Here is a 16,908-nt window from a genome sequence, read left to right as displayed (position 1 = left end):
TGGTCTGACCCAGTACTGACTATCATGGTTTTTTGGGAATGAACCAATAGGTAGAAGATGTTGCTTTCTGTTGCTCTGCCTTTCCTGTACATGAAAATAAATTAATTAGTTAATATTTAAAAGACATTTGGATTCTAATTGTATGAAGGACCTATCTATGTTGTATAGGAAACAGGCAAGAAAGGAATGTAAATGGCTTTAGATTCCTTTAAAAGTGCCACATCACCAAGAGAGCACTCCCAGCCGTGGATCTAAAGCACTGAGACAATGGAGTGGCACATGAAACATTCATTCTGGGGAGGCATTTTAAGATGTTACTTAAGATGTGTATGTGCCAAATTGGAGTAATGGTGTTTGAAACGATTAGTTTTAGAGGCATTTGAGAGAGAGAAAACAAGAGGGTTTTTTTTTTTTTTTGTCCAGACAAAGGGTTTTATTAGTTAGGGGAGAGAGTCTAATGGACTGTTAACTGGCAGGCGATAGCCTGTGACCACTATGGAAGGGTGACCACGGCTACCCAAGGTATACAGCACTGGAGTTTTATACATCTTATGTGTGAGACATGGGGGGACAGAAGGCAGAAAGAAAGAAAGAAAGAAAAAAAAGAAAGGAAGGAAGGAAGGAAGAGAAAGAGAGAGAGAAAGTAAAAAAGAAAGAAAAAGGAAGGAGGGAGGTGGGGAAGAAGAGAGAAGGAAATAGAGAAAGAGGAAGGAAAGAAAGACCAATGGAATTTGTGATAACCTGGATTCTTGTCTCACATGAAAGAAGAATTTCTTAACAAGCAAAGCAGTGAGTAAAGCAACATTTATTTAAGTCAGAAACCTTCTGCCATAGCGGTCTGGAATAGGACTGCAATAGTGTCAGGAATTTTCACCATTAACCCGAGATGGCAGATACAGTGAGTCATGCAGGAGGTTTTTGTTCAGTGCAGGGAGAGGTGGCTCAGAGCAAGGGAGCGAAGGCAGAGAGAGGAAGAGGGAGAAGGGTCTTCAGCCTAGCAAAAGGAGGGGAGCTGTAGGGGAGAGAGAGAAGGGGTTGTGCCTTTATGGCTTGGAGCGCATAACACAGGGCTGTAACCTGAGGGGAAGAAGCTAGTGGCAGTCACATTTAGTTAGGGAGCTCTTACCAGGGGAACCAGAGGTTGTCCATCAGCATATAGACTATAATTCAAGATTCATACTTACAATTGCTATATTTCCTTAGTTAGGCTTAATTTTCTGTGGCCCACGAGATTTTTTCCAGAGGGGCAGTTTTCATCTCTGGTCATGTGAAATAGGAAGTTTGAAACTAAGCCTGTGTGTGTATGAGTCATTTAGGGAGTGAGCCAGTGGATAGATCGTCTCTCAGCATCTCTGCTATATTAAATAAATCAATCTTTAAAACAAGCAAACAAATAAATACAATGTGATCTCTGAGACAAATCCTGGAACGGAAAAAGGACATTAATAAAAACAAGCAAACAGTACTAAGCAAAGTCAGAATAAAGTCAGCAGCTTAGTTAGTAGCGGTGTACGGATGTGACTTCCTTAGATTTGATCAATGTAACCAGAAAATGTATATGAGGACATCCCCAAAGTGCTTCTGTCGGTCGAGAACTACTTTAAAAGAGAATTTGTTAAAAATCGATTGGCATTCAACTGCTTTCTCTTTCACTACAAAATCATGTTAGTTTTAAAAAACTTCCGAATTTTTCCAAAGTAGGGATGGTAACATAAACTTACTGATAATCAAGAGACTTTTATTTAGGAACCCTGCCATGTGGGAACCACACACATAACCCATCCATGAGGTTCAACACCGGAGAAGTTTTAGAACTCAAATGTATCTAAAAGATCAACTAATTCTAAACGACTTTAACAAAACACAAGAATATTTCTAATCCCATTAATTATAAACTGTTTTTAAAATTCACAAATGGTTGCATACATCAGTTTTGTTCCAAAAGTCCAGAAAACGCTACAGAAAAATAATGATAGGTGTCAGTTTGGAGTATTCTGAATATATTTGATAGCCATTCTGCATTACAGTAGGGAATTCTAAAAATGCATTATCGTCATGGAATAGATGGATAAAAGATGCCTTATGATAGTTAGCATTAAAATAACTTTTCAAGTCTGCTTATGCTTTGCCTCCATTCATAAAAGTTGTTATGTTCTTACCTATTTGGCCTGCTTTTTGCAGATTCCTCAGGGCCTTGCTGAACATAGTCTGAGTTATTTATTTTAAATATGCAGCATGGCAAGAAATACCTATCTGGTGATCAAAGAAGATCCCAAATTGCTTCCAAAAGCCACCACGAGAGGAAGAAAGAAATTCCACATCCAACAAATTGATACAAATGATATGTTACTATAGAATTTTTGATTGTGACTGTTTCAAAATTTATTTGATACAAGATTCATAAATACACAGATGATAAATGATTGGCAATGTTCAGAGATTCTCCAATCCTATTTAGAAACCCTACAGACTAGCAGAAAACAGAGACAAAATCCAGGTCCTAAGAGGGAGTACCAGTGTGGCTTCTGTTTCATGGTTGCTGTTTGGCTAAAGCTTTATACTCCAGTCTACCTTCCCAGTAACCTCACTCCTACGCAGATACCCCTGTTTTATCTTCTGTCCATAATTTTTTTACTGTAAGGTAAGGCAAGGTAGGCACTTTCTGCTACCATTTGCAGTCATTGTCATATTCTTAAGCCCGGCTGCAGGCTTAGCAGCAGTCGCTCTAACTGACGAACCATGGTGAAAATTTCCCATCAGTACTCTTACTCCACTTCTGGGAAGGATGCACAGCTGCTGCCTGCTTCTAACCTGATGCCTTTTTTCGGTCCCAGGCTCCCAACACTCATCCAAACTTTCTGCCACAATTCTTACATACCTAACATTTCTTCTGTTGTATTCTTTAAATATAATCTCCTTTTTTTCTTCGTGTTGGAACTGTACACACTCTTTCCCCCAAGGGCTGCTGAGCTCTCCCCATCTCCTTCCAACTCTGGGAAAATTTCCATGGACTTGTTTATATTATATGAACCAGAACCTTCCTGATAGCACCCCAGGTGTATTCTCTCCTGGTGTTGTAAGGAAATAGTATCAACATGACAAGGGGGAAAAAACGCCGCTATGCCTGTCTGAGGAATGTTGTGCCCTGGCTCACGAACAGGTCAGGCTCCTTTCTCATGTCTGCCTCCTTCTCCTTTTCCTGATGCATGGCTTCTCTCTGCCACATCCACTGTGACCTAATTATCATTATTCAAGGCCCACATTATCACAGTCTTTACCTCACACTTTTGGCCTTCATTTTCTAGGGAAACACTGAAGCAGGGTGTGTATCTTCTTTTATGGCCAACTGATTGCCCACATGGTTAAAGATGTTATATTTTTGCTAGGGGATGATTAAAGCAGATGAAAATAAATAACTAATTATGGGGTTTTAGGTTATTGTGAAGAGATCAAATGCCTGAGACCAAGAGTTATAGACTGTACTTCGTGGCCTACAATGCAGGTGATTTATTGAAATTACCCTATTTCCATATTAACCTTCTAAATCATTTATGATCCCCTAACAGCATTCAAATAACTTAAAATTAATCCATACCTTACAATTTTTCACATTTATTTTATTGTCTTTCAGAAAAAAAAAATTCCCAAATGACTTCTTAATCAGATGAAAAAATTCAGTTTGCTAAATTCTGTGAAGCAATCATTCAATTTTGGCTCCATGCTTCATTCCTGTAAGAATTTGAATGGAATGTGAGCTGCTTAATATGAGTCACTTGGCAGGTTCATTTTTTGGCTTGGACTAAATTTTCCCAAAATTACTGTAGGATAGAGTGTGAGATTAGAAGGCGACAACTTTTTGATATGACTTCCAAATAAAAATTTACAAAATAAAAGTTGATATAGTGCTATTTAGTCATACTACTCTTTGTAGGATAATGGAAAGAAGTTTAAAAATTATGAACTAGTTTGGTGTCTTTTTAATGCCTGCAACAGCTGTAGCTGATACAAGCCAAAGCCAGGAGCTGAGAATTCAATGTAGACTTCCCACGTAACTGGCAGGCACCACGCTATCTGTGCCTCCACTGATTGATTTCTAACTGCACCTTGGCAGCAAGCTAAAACAGAAGCTTGTGCTCTGCCACCCACATGGCATACCAGGCTGGAGTTTCTGGCTCCTGGCTTTAGCTGACCCAGACTTGATTGTTGCGGAAATTTGGGAAGAAAGCCAGCAAATGGATGATTCTCTCTCTCTTTCCTTCTCTTTCATCTCTTTCCCTCTCTTACTCCTTCAAATACATATCTTAAAGATTTGTCTAATATGCCTATTTTAAATAACGAATTTTAAAATAAGCAACCACCAGCAAACACTTTCATGAAATACATCGGTGTACATGCCGTCAAAAAGACATTGGCTGGATTTCAGCTGTGTGTGACAAATCAACATTCATCTGCTCTCTCTTCTGTCCCTATCTGTAAAAGGCATCAAAACGCACTTACAAGAACAAATACGTAATCCTACTAGAAAGTGAAAGTGCAAAGCATCAGATTAAAGTTTGAAGTCATAGAGCATATTGAATCTGCATCCTAGATGGGCACAAGAACTAATGAATGTGATGAGCGGGACTAGTTTTTGTCACAGAGGAAGTAATTTAAATGACTCTAAACTCTATGTTCTGTATTGTGCTAGACCAGTGGGGGCACCAAAATATGGTATATGTCATCCCGGTATCGTTTTAATGGAGAACAGTGATATATTCCAGGGGCATCCATTGGTGCTAATGTGCAGTTCACCTCTGCCCGCCCCCATGCTACAGAAGAGGCTTTATCTTGTCCTCTCAGCCTGTAAGATCAGATGTGCTGACTCCCTTTCCGGGAGATTTTCAGGCTAGGTTTCATTGGCCTATTCCTCTCATCTTCCAAAGCCCCAGAATAAGGCAAAGATTGCTTCCCTTCAGTGGGTCTAAACCCAGCTCCACAGGTCCCTTGGCACTCCCAGAGCACCATTCCAAGTCAGCAGCTCTCCCTCCTTGGAGATAAACACACAATGCCACACACGTCTAGGAGGAATAATTCCAATAATTCCAGTGTCTTCCCTTTGCCCCCTGCAGCCCTACCTATTGCACTTCACCATTTCTGTGATTATTTTTAGTTCCCCGATGCATGAGCAATAATTCTTATATAAACACTTTTGGTTAAAATAACCAAAGTCAGTTTTGTATCCTGATAAGATTCTCACTGGCACAACAACAACAACAAACTCCAGCCACAAAACTAAATTCAAAAACTACAGATCAGTAGTGTCTTGGCGACATCCCTGTACGCAAGAGCATACATTTGCAGGGGAAACAGCATGAATATCCCCATCTGTTATTTATCTATAAAACAGGAAAACCCAGATGATGAGTCACTTAGCATAGAGTAAACAAAGAAAAAGAGTAGAATGCCAAGTCCAAGGTCAGTTGATAAAGAAACACCCTAGAGACAGATTGGGAAATAGACACAAAGCTTATACCTTGGACCTTTAAAAAGATGTACAAAGGTGTTTTTAAAAACCACTTTTAAAAGACAGAACACAAGAAGATAAAGCATTACTAAAGGTAGAAATGACAATAAGAATAATATTTAACTGTAGTAACTTTTAACATATGCCTACTTAAATTTTACACCAGCATGGAATTTCTTTATAATAAAGTTTAAAAAAAGTAGTAGATCATTTTAAAACTCCCGAGAGCCTGAAACAAATCATCTAAAAGATAAATAAGATTTTTTTTTTTACAAAAGTGTTAGGAATTAGAAATATCTTCAAAGAAAAGGAACACGAAAGTTTCTATTTAACCACAACCTAGGATTATCAAAGTAAAGCAAAGCATTTTCAAATGGGTTAGGGCAGGTACCATGACACAGCAGTCAGCCTCCACCTCTGGTGCTAGTGTCCCATATGGGCACTGTTTAGTCCTAGCTTCTTTACTTTCAACCCAGTTCCTTGCTTATGGTCTGGGAAAGCAACAGAGGATGGTCCAAGTCTTTGGGCTGCTGCACAACATGTGTATATGAGCCTGATTTTGAGTATTTTTTTTTATAAGCATGAAGAGTCATTTTGAACAAAGGACTGCTCTCTGTCCTGAAGCTACACAAGGCTGATGGTACAATGCAGGTGTTGCTACTGCTGTTGAATCCAGACATGTACTTGTTTCTTCAGTTACGGCTTTGTAAGTGTAGAGTCAGCCCGGACAAACACTGGCAATGAATCAAAGCTATCGAATGAACATGAAATACATGAATCTTGAGAACATAAAGGTAATTCTAGATTTAGTGTGGGATATAAGGTGAAAAGGACAACATGGGACAAAACCATCTAAATGTATAAATGGCAAAGGTCAGAGCTGCTCTAAAGCTGAAGGTAAAGAAACATGGATCTTCAGGTAGCAGTGAAAGATATGCAAGGTCTCATTGGGGAATTTAGCAGTGTTCTGTTGTTGTGACAGATTTGGACTGTTGTTTCCTTAGCATTATTTGAGAAGCAACTATCCAACCCTGGACTACCTTTCTTTTCTTCTGGTTTCTTCCGGCTAAGCGTGACTGTGCCCCATCAGGTGCAAATGGAATGTGATGTGTTAACTTCCAGGACAGGAGTTTTGTGATTGATTTATTTGAAAGGCAGAATGATGGGGTTGGAGTAGAGAGAGAGTGAAAGAGGGAGAGGTTAGAGAGAGAGAGAGAGAGAGAGGGAGAGGAGATTGGGATAAAGTATTCTATATTTTGACTCACTTTCCAACTGCCAGTCATGGCTAGAGTTGGCCCAGGCCAGTTCTAAAAGCCTGGAACTGTATCCTGCTTTCTCATATGGGGAGCCGGGGCACAAGCACCTGGGCCATCCTCTGCTGCTGCTTCCCCAGGTGCATTGGCTGGAAACTGGATTGGAAGTGGATCAGCTGGGACTACAATAGGCACTCCCATATAGGACTCCTGTTTCAAAGGCAAAGGCTTAACATTCTGAGCCACAATTCCAGCCCTAGGCCAAGGATTTCAAGAGGTGTGCAAAGTTTTTTATATTCGTTTCCTCCTTCTGCTAGCTGGATGCGGATGACACTGAAGATTTCCAGAATGAAAGAGTCATAAGAGAGAAGGGTCCCCACAAATAGACAGAAGCCACTTCATAATGAAATGGTATGAAAGCAATTTTGGCTTCTAATTTACTATGTCACAGAGCAACATATTCTTTTTTTTTTTTAATCGAAAGGCAAATTTTATAGACAGAAGGAGAGACAGAAAGGTCTTCCATCTGCTGGATCATCCCCAAAAATGGTTGAGTCTTCCTGAGCCAGAAGCCTCTTCTGTGTCTTCTACGTGGCTACAGGGTCCCAAAGCTTTGGACCATCCTCCACTGCTTTCCTAAGCTATTATCAAAAAGGTGGATAGGAGGTGGAGTAGCTGGGACACTAACCAGAGACGGAGCCATTGTATTGGGCCCAAATAAAACACTCTTAAAAGTACATTATAAGAAATTTCATATTTCCCCATGGAAATTAATCTATATTGTCAAAAAATTGGTAAATCAAGAAAGGGAGGCATAAATATATGGAATGGGGATTCAATGGCAAACCCAAGGGGGAAAAAGACAAAAGCTAGAAACAACCATAATGAAAAGTGGGTAGTGCTGCAGGTTAAGGCTTGGGGCTGAGAGCATGACAGGAGACAATGCGTCTCTTTGTAAGTTTAAGCTCTGTTTCCAGTCACACCTGGAATCATGTTTAATCATTTAAAATCATTGCTTTTCATATACCTTTATATACTTTCATGATCTTGCTTTGTTTTCCAAACTATTTGGTTAATATTTATGAGAAGTGTTTTAATACCTATTATACACAAAAGAAAGGAAGAAACGAGATAATAAACATTAGGTTACTTGGATAAAGTCATTTTTTAAATTTCTCAATTTTTTTTTTTAGCCTCTAGACCCTCGTGTTTTAATTAATAGATTTTTCATAGAATTTGTGTCTTATTATTTGTATGATTTTGGTCTAGTTTTTGTTTGAAAAAGAATTATTCTTGTGGCTCTGGCTTTTGTTTGTTTCTTTTTTAAAAAAAGATTTATTTATTTCTATTGGAAAGGTAGATGTACAGAGAGGAGGAGAGACAGAGAGGAAGATCTTCCATCTGATGATTCACTCCCCAAGTGGCTGCAACGGCCAGTGCTGTGCCAATCCGAAGCAAGGAGCCAGGAACTTCCTCTGGTTCTCCCACATGGGTGCAGGGTCCCAATGCTCTGGGCCATCCTCTACTGCCTTCCCAGGCCACAAGCAGGGAGCTGGATGGGAAGTGGAGCTGCCGGGATTAGAACCGGCACCCATATGGGATCCTGGCGCATTCAAGGTGAGGACCTTAACCACTACGCTATCACGCCAGGCCCTGTTTTCTTTCTTTCTTCTTTTTTTTTTTTAGCAATACATTTATTTATTTGAAAGTCATAGTTACAAAGAAAGAGAAATACCAAGACAGACACAGCTTTTCCATCCGCCGGTTCACTTGGCTGCAATAGTTAGGTCTGTGCCAGATCTGTGATCTTCCACATGAATGGCAGCAGCCAATGCTTGGACTACCCTCACTGCTTTCACTGGCCCATTAGCAGGAAGCTGAATCAGAAGCAGAGCAGCCAGGTCTCAAACTGGTATCCATCTGTGATGCCAGCAGGTGACATTCTAATTGACTATCCACACCACCAGCCTTTCCTGTGGCTTTGTAACTAAAGATGTGAGAGGGATAAGACTGCCCATAAAAAATGTTCAAATGATAAAAAGTGAAGGTGTACTACATGATATTTAGGGAGACGAATGCCAGAGGAAAATAGAACAACCTTCATACTTACAATAACAGGCTGAAAAGTAGGAAACAAACCAGAGGAGTGAGAGTAGTGCTGTAGGAACCAGAAGAGAGATGCTCAATTAAAGATTACCAAGTTGCTAAAGGGTTCACTTGTGTCAAAATGGTTCACCCTCCAAGGGGCACCAAGAACTCAGGAGCCAAGAGCTTCCTCTAGGTCTTTTGGATGAGTTTAGGAGCCCAAGCACTTGAGACATCTTCTGTTACTTTCCCAGGAGCGTTAGCAGGAAATGACATAAGATGTGGAGCAGTCGGGACTCAGACCAATACCCATGTGGGATGTTGGCACTGATAGGCAACACTGGACCCCAAAAAGGTTTTTGCTTTGTTTCATTTTGTTATAGTTTAGAAAGAACAAAAAATTTCCCTGGGATCTTTGAAAATAGAAATATTATTGAGTAGCAGGTGCAAAGAAAAACTGTCGTAAGCTGAAAATATTATTAAGAGTGAGGTGGTATTGGAAAGTCACTACAGCTGGAAAATACACGAATGATGGAGAATGCACGCTCAGGGAAATATTTGCTCTGGATTTTAAGATGAAAGAAAACTTAAACATGATTAAATGTTGACCGGAACAAACAAAAAATGAGGAAGAAGCTGAAGACTCAGGAATGGAAATGGACGATCAGTTGACTCAGATCTCTGAATGAGGCAGTGTGAGATTGCAGCAAGAGCAGTACACTTCCTTTTAACAAACAAGCCAGAAGGAAGAAATATTGATGTAGGTGCAGCTAAGCATGCAGGCTTAGTGGCAAAAGAGCTTGGCATCAAATGAGTTTCAGTAATTTAAGAAATAACAGAAGTACAAAAGGATTTAAGGACTGAATAGAATGAAAACCACAGAAACTGCAAACAATAACCTGCACAGTAGACTGAGGAGTCCCAGGAAGCACCAAGAAGCCAGCTAGAGCTGAATGAAATCAACCAAATTTTAGGATGGTTATGCCGCATAGTTTTGCGTTGATAGAGGATCATAATCTTAAACAGAAAGTTTATGTGAAAACTGACTTCTACATGTGCAAACACATACTAAATTTAAGGCAATTTGAAGTCATTGGAGGGCTTTTGAAAATATCTTCTTGGGCCCAGCGTGATGGCGTAGTGGTTAAGGTCCTCGCTTTGCACGCACTGGGATCCCATATGGGTACCGGTTCTAATGCCAGTGGCCCTGCTTCCCATCCAGCTCCCTGCCTGTGGCCAGGGAAAAGCAGTGGAGGACGGCGCAAAGCGTTGGGACCCTGCATCCACGTGGGAGACCCATAAGAGCTCCTGGCTCCTGGCTCTGGATTGGCTCAGCTCTAGCTGTTGCCCCCTCTTGGGGAGCAAACCATCAGATGAAAGATCTTCTCTGTCTCTCCCCTCTGTATATCCGCCTTTCCAATAAAAATAAAATAAATCTTAAAAAAAAAAAATATCTTCTTAACTCTGGTACGGAATGCCATGGTTACCTACCTAACAAGCAGGTTCGTTTATGTCAGATAAACTCCAAACTTTTAGAAATTTATTTCCTTAACTGAATGAGAGTTAACAGACTCCTTCAGCAGCCATATGAGATGAAAATTGGTCAGTCCTCACAAGCGAGAATTTTGCAATAAAATTTTGTCGTAAAGATGTAACAAAATATTCTGCTTTACAAATAGGGAAGCTGCTGAGGCTCTGAGTTACACAGGTTGGTTAGATCCTCTCCTTAAAGCTGTAGATTTTTTATTGTTTACATATGCCAGCCGAAACATTTCACAATTTGACCTAAAACCAAACACAATTTTTTTTACCAGGATACTTAACATTATTTCAATAATTAATGCACTGTTTACCTTGTACCTCCTTCCTCACCTACCTTCCAAGACAACCTCTCTCCTTCTTCCTTAATGTAATTCTACTTCTGTTGCTGTCCTCTAAATTCTCAGATTTTTCTTCATGCTTGTTCCCTGGGTGCACTCACCTAGCTTTATGTCTGTCAATACTATCTATATGATGCTTGTTCCTACATTTCTGCCACAGTCTTGATTTTCTTTTGTCTCCAGACTTGCATTTTCAACCATGTACCTAGCCTCTAGGTAAACATGTGTGTGTTTGTTGTGCGATATGCAACCCAGACTTGTGCAAAAAAAAACCTGGCTCATAATGCCTTCATTTTGCTGTCTGTACCCCTATGTCAACTTTATTAGCAAGATAAAATTTTTTTTGTTTTCCAATAAAAAATTCTTCAGTGGGTGACTGGATATAAACAGATTTTAAGTGCTCTCACTGAAGCTAGTGACAAATATGTATTCATTAGCTTGGTTTACCCATTCTGCAATGGGTATTTTGTATTTTAAAATAGGCTGTGTAGACCACCATTTTAAGTAACTTTATCCATTTAAGTTAGTTTTTTATTTTTAAAATAAGACGGGGCTGGCTTCAAGGCATAGCGGATGGAGCTGCAGCCTGCAATGCTGCATGCTCTGTGAGTGCTGCTTTGTGCCCTGTTTGTTCTGCTTCTAGTTGAGCCACCCACTGATTGCCTGAAAAAAGAAGATGGCCCAACCACCTGGGCCCGTGCCACACCACAGGGGAGACTCAGATCAACCTCCTGCCTCCTGGCTTCAGCCTGATTCGGCCATTAGGGGGACGAAGTAGCTAGATCTCTCTCTCTCTCTCTCTGTAACTCACACTTTCAAACAAATTTTAAAAACAAACAAACAAAAATACATGTAGATTTATAAGAAATATAATAGCTAAATCAATCAGGAGAAAAACAAGTTTGGAGAACTCTCAGCACCTAACAAGTATCTATCATGAAGCTTCATTAATTCAAATAGTATGGTTTTGGCAGCAGAATTAAAAATAATCCTAATTAGAATACCAATGATGCTCCCAGATCTGGAAAAACATGGCCTCAGAATTCATACGAAATCAGAAGAGAGACCAAATAGCTACAGCAATACTAAGTAAAATATAGTTGGAAGCATCATACCACCAGATTTATCTCCTGTAGATTCTTATACATTAGTTTAAAATTTTTACCCCACTGATCTTTCCAGGACAGAAAATTTTGGTAGGCTTTTCAGACTGGTCTCAAGTGGAACACCTCCTTTAAAAAAAATTTTTTTTATGGGAAAGACAGATATACAAAAAAGAGGAGAGATAGAGAGGAAGATCTTCTACCCATTGATTCATTTATCAAGTGACCACAACGGCTGGAGCTGAGCCGATCTGAAGCCAGGAGCCCCGAGCCTCGTCTGGGTTTCCCACAGGGATGCAGCATCCCAAGGCTTTAGGCTGCCCTTGACTGCTTTCCCAGGCCACAAACAGGGAGCTGGGTGGGAAGCAGAGCAGCCAGGATTAGAACCAGCACCCCCATGGGATCTCGGTGCATCCGAAGCAAGGACTTTAGCCACTAGGCTACTGTGCTGGGCCAAACTCCTCCTTTTGGTCTGTATCTCAATTTTCTACTCTCTAACTCTGTTTGGCAACAGCACCATCATTGCTCTCTCCCGACTAGACCTTCGTCTGCACACGCCCATGTACTTCTTCTTGTCCCACCTCTCCTTCCTGGACCTCTGCTATACTACCAGCACTGTGCCACAGCTTCTGGTCAACCTGCATGGACTTGACCGGACCATCACCTATGGTGGCTGTATGACACAGCTCTTTGTGTCTCTGGCTCTGGGATCCACTGAGTGTGTGCTGTTGGTGGTGATGGCCTTTGACCGCTATGCTGCTGTGTGTCGGCCACTCCACTACACTGCCGTTATGCACCCTCGGTTATGCCAGCTAATGGGTATTGCCTCCTGGGTGGGAGGCTTCATGAACTCTCTGATTCAGACAAGCCTCATGATGACCAGACCACTCTGTGGTCTCCATCACCTAAACCACTTCTGTGAGATGCCTGCACTGCTTAAGTTGGCTTGTGAGGACACAGAAGAAAGGGAGAAGAAAATGCATGTGTTTAGAGCCACAGTGTTGATGGTCCCTGTAACATTCATTCTAACCGCCTATGTACACCTTTTCCAGGCAGTGCTGAAGATCAAGTCGATGTCTGGACACAGAAAGGCTTTTGGAATGTGTGAGTCCCACCTTTTGATTGTTGTCTTTTTATAGATCAGGCATGTATACTTATCTCCAACCTGTGAAAAATTACTGTGAAGGAAAGTTTGTTGTTCATTTCTATACTGTAATAACTCCCATGCTTAATCTTCTGATTTATACCCTGATGAGCAAGGATGTGAGGGAGCTTTGTCGAATGTGCTAGTGAAAGCCAGACCGTGGAGTAGGGAGGAAAAAGAGGACTTGCAAAATGGTTTGTGCTATTACTGATAGTTTGAAATCTATCCTGTTCTTTGACATGCAGTTTGCCTGAAAAAAAAAAATAGTTCCCCATTAAACTGGGTTTTAGTGCCTTTGATTATGGGAAGTTGCAATCTCCTGAGCTGCTCTAAAGCTGTGTGTCTACAATCACAGTGGAGCAAGGAGTACTTACTTGCACCACAACGTACCAAAGGAATGTCGTTGGAATGAGGGTGTATTGCAGCTGCAAAGGAAAAGTGGCAGTGAATTCTAGACTTGGGTGAGTGGAGTGTGTGACTTAATTTGGAATGAAAATGTTCCTTCCAACTTGCCGTCTCCTACTATGATGATTCCCAAACTGATATATCCGAAAATAGAGAACTGGCTTTCTAATTAGCTGTGAATATAGTGGCTTCTTGATATTCCACCATTGTCATTCAATTCCAAGTACTTCATGATTATTACACAACAATCCCATTATTGTGAGTTATTTTTGTTATAATTCATGATGAAACAATGTAAAAGTTTCAGTAATTTAACCAACTGTTTATAACAAGTAGTAGCTGAAGCTGATATTCAGGTTTACGTAACACAGATCCAGTCTGCTAGTACACTCTGCCAAGTCTGTTTTACTGGGAATTAATTCTTTATAGGAAGAATTGAGTTTAGAGACTAAAGGTAACTGAAGAAGAAATAAAATGTAAGCTGTTTACCATGTTTGAGAATTCTCTCCTCTCCAAAAATCCTGTATTACGACTAAACACATAAAACAGTATTTTACCACGTAGCTTATAGGTGGTTTGGGATCCCATTGACAGTTTTGAAATTGCACATTCAGAAGCAAGTCCAGGGCCCAACGCAATAGCTTAGTGGTTAAAGTGCTCACCTTGCATGCACCGGGATCCCATATGGGTGCCAGTTCTAGTCCCAGCGGCCCTGCTTCCCATCCAGCTCCCTGCCTGTGGCCTGAGAAAGCAGTGGAGGACGGCCCAAAGCCTTGGGACCCTGCACCCATGTAGGAGACCCAAAGAAGCTCCTGGCTCCAGCTGCTGCAGCCACTTGAGGAGTGAATCAGCAGACGGAAGATCTTCCTCTCTGTCTCTCCTCCTCTCTGTATATCCATCCACCTTTCCAATAAAAATAAATAGACCTTAAAAAAAAAGTCATTGGTGATAAAACTTTAATCTTTGGTATGTGCCTTATAGATAAAGGAAAATTACCGTGTTTTTGTTTTTACTATTGCTGTGGAGTGATGCACATTTGCATGATAAATTAAGCACAACTACCCGAGTTCAACCCACTCTCTCCCAAAGAGCTGATTGTTTTTCAAGTTTATTTTTTGGGCATACCATCAAATTTTCCATTTAAAAAAGAATTTTAAAACTAGGAGTAGCACTTGTAATAATCATATCAATAATTATGGCTTGTGCGTAGAAACTTTGCAAGCAAACATTTAAATCAACTGCTAAACAAAGCCTTTGACTCACTTATCATTAAAGAGGAAAATCATGGAAGATATGCTTCACCGTGTCAAAACTGTGCATTCCAGAAATGACTGACTTCCTAAAGCAATCAATAGGAAACAGTCAGAATGGAATTGATACCCGTGTTCTATAGCCATACAAGGAAAACTGCCAGTGGAAAGTTGGCAACCATAAGAAATGCATATTGACTTCCCTACGTTTCACATTTTTTGTTTGTTTTGTTTTTCTATTATTTTATGATACAAATCCATATACTTCTGGATATGATATTCACATGTGGATATGATATTCTCTATTACACAATTACTATACATCTGCTTAAATGGGAAACCATAGCAAAATCAGCAACAGGAAAAGTTACAATGCCACTAAGTTAAACAACATGTGACTGATTGACAAATGTATCACTGAATAAATGAAAAAGAAACTCAAAGACCTTCTTGAAGAAAATGATGTTTTCTATGAGTCAGTGAAAAAATTCAATAAGGGAAAAAACTATTTTGAAGGAATGAAAATAAGAACAAAAATATCAAAACCCATGAGATATGGTAAAAACAGTATTGGAAAGGCTATTGATATTTTGCATGAAAGTTGTCTTACATCAGAGAGTACATTTGATATTTGTCGTTTTGAGATGGACTTATTTCACTGAGCATATTGGTCTCTAGTTGCAACTATTTTGTTGCAAATGGTAGAATTTCATTCTTTTTAATGGCTGAATAAATGTACCGCATTCAGCCACTCCTCTTTCGACAGACATCTAGGTTGTTTCCAAGTCTTTGCTATTGTTGATTGTGCTGCTGTAAACATAGCATTGCGAGTCACGTTCTCATATGCAGATCTCATTTTATTTTTATATATTCTCAGCAGTAAGATAGGTGGATCATATGGTAAACAAGCTTCCAGTTGTCTCAGAACTTCCATGCATGTGACTGTAGAAGCCTACACTTCTATCAACAATGAAGGAGACGACTTTTCTTCCCTTATTCACCTCAGTAGGTGTTGTTAGTAGAGTTCTGAATGCAGGCCAATCTCACTGGGGTTGGGTGGAACTTCAGTATGGTTTTCAGTTGTCTCTCCCTGACAGCTAGGAATCCTGAGCATATTTTCATATCTCCATTAGCCACTTGAATTTGTTCTTTTGAAAAATATCTGTTCATCTCCTTCACCTATTTCTTCACAGGGTTGTTTGTTTCGCTGTTGCTGAGTTTCTGAAGCGCTTTGTAAATGCTGGCTATAGCCCCCTTTGCTTGTGCAGGGTACAGATTTTCTCCCATTCTGTTGGTTGCTTCTTCAATTTGTTGGCCATCTTCTTTGCTGTACAGAAAATTCTTATCTGGTTTATTTGGCTTTGACTGTTTGGGCTTTTGGTGACTTTTCTAAGAAGTTTTTACTAATCCCTATATCTTATAGAGTGCTTCCTATGTTTTCCTCCAACAGTTTGGTGGTTTCTGGATGCGGATTTAGGGTGATTTATTAGAGCTGATTTTTGTAAAATGTGACTAGTGGGAGGGTCTTAATTCTTATCTCTGCAGGCTGCTATCCTATTGTCCCAACATCATTTGTTGAAGAGACCAGGCTTTTCCCTTCCTCTAGACTGTTTTCAGTTCTCATACCAAAGATTAGTTGACTGCACATGCTAGGGCTCCCTTTTGGTGTTTCTGTTCTGTTCCACTGATCCTCTTCTCTGTGTCTGTATGAGTACAAGAGTATTTTGATGACCCTGAGGTATGTCTTGAGGTCTGGAATTGTGGGTCCTCCAGCTGTATTTTTATTCTTCAGAATAGTTTTGGCAATTCATAGTCTCTTGTGTTCCACACGAACTTTTGAACTTTATCATTTCTATTTCAGAGAAGAATGTTACCCTTATCATGCATTGTACCCTTAGTAGTTACCCAAAATAAAATATCACATATGTCAATCAAAAGATATGAATGCTCACAGGTGTACTACATATAATAGTTTTTAAAAAAAGGTGAATTCAATCCAGTGTCCATCAAAAAATGAATGGGAGTGGCCAGTGGAATGGTGTCATTCCATCTTGGGGACAACACCTGCAACAGTGATATCCTATGTGGATGACAGTTCTGTATCAGTTCCTTCACTTTCTATCCAGTTCTCTGCCAATGTTTCTGGGAAAGCAGCTGAAGACAGTCCAAGCGTTTGAGCCCCTGTCATTCACATGATAGACCCAAATGTGCTAGCTTCTGATGTGAGCCTAGCCCGGACCAGGTCGTTATTGTCATCTGGGGAGTGAACCAGCAGCAGATGGACG

The 16,908-nt window shown here is 40.2% G+C and overlaps 1 protein-coding gene across 1 annotated transcript in view; it reads left to right on the top strand.

Moving 5' to 3' along the window:
* Window positions 1-13,114, top strand: part of LOC121160222 (olfactory receptor 10-like) — a 47,408-nt gene extending 34,294 nt beyond the window's left edge. The window contains 3 exon segments of the mRNA XM_040985868.1: window positions 11,904-11,949; window positions 12,285-12,953; window positions 12,955-13,114. Of these exon segments, the coding sequence (XP_040841802.1) occupies window positions 11,904-11,949; window positions 12,285-12,953; window positions 12,955-13,114 (875 nt within the window).
* Window positions 13,115-16,908: the final 3,794 nt, after the last annotated feature.

The sequence above is a fragment of the Ochotona curzoniae genome, unplaced genomic scaffold (assembly GCF_017591425.1).
Source record: "Ochotona curzoniae isolate NIBS_2020 unplaced genomic scaffold, NIBS_Ocur_1.0 contig_4501, whole genome shotgun sequence".
NCBI classification, from domain to species: Eukaryota; Metazoa; Chordata; class Mammalia; order Lagomorpha; family Ochotonidae; genus Ochotona; species Ochotona curzoniae.
Note: the sequence above shows the minus strand (reverse complement) of the source record. Positions and strands in the feature narration are given on the sequence as shown.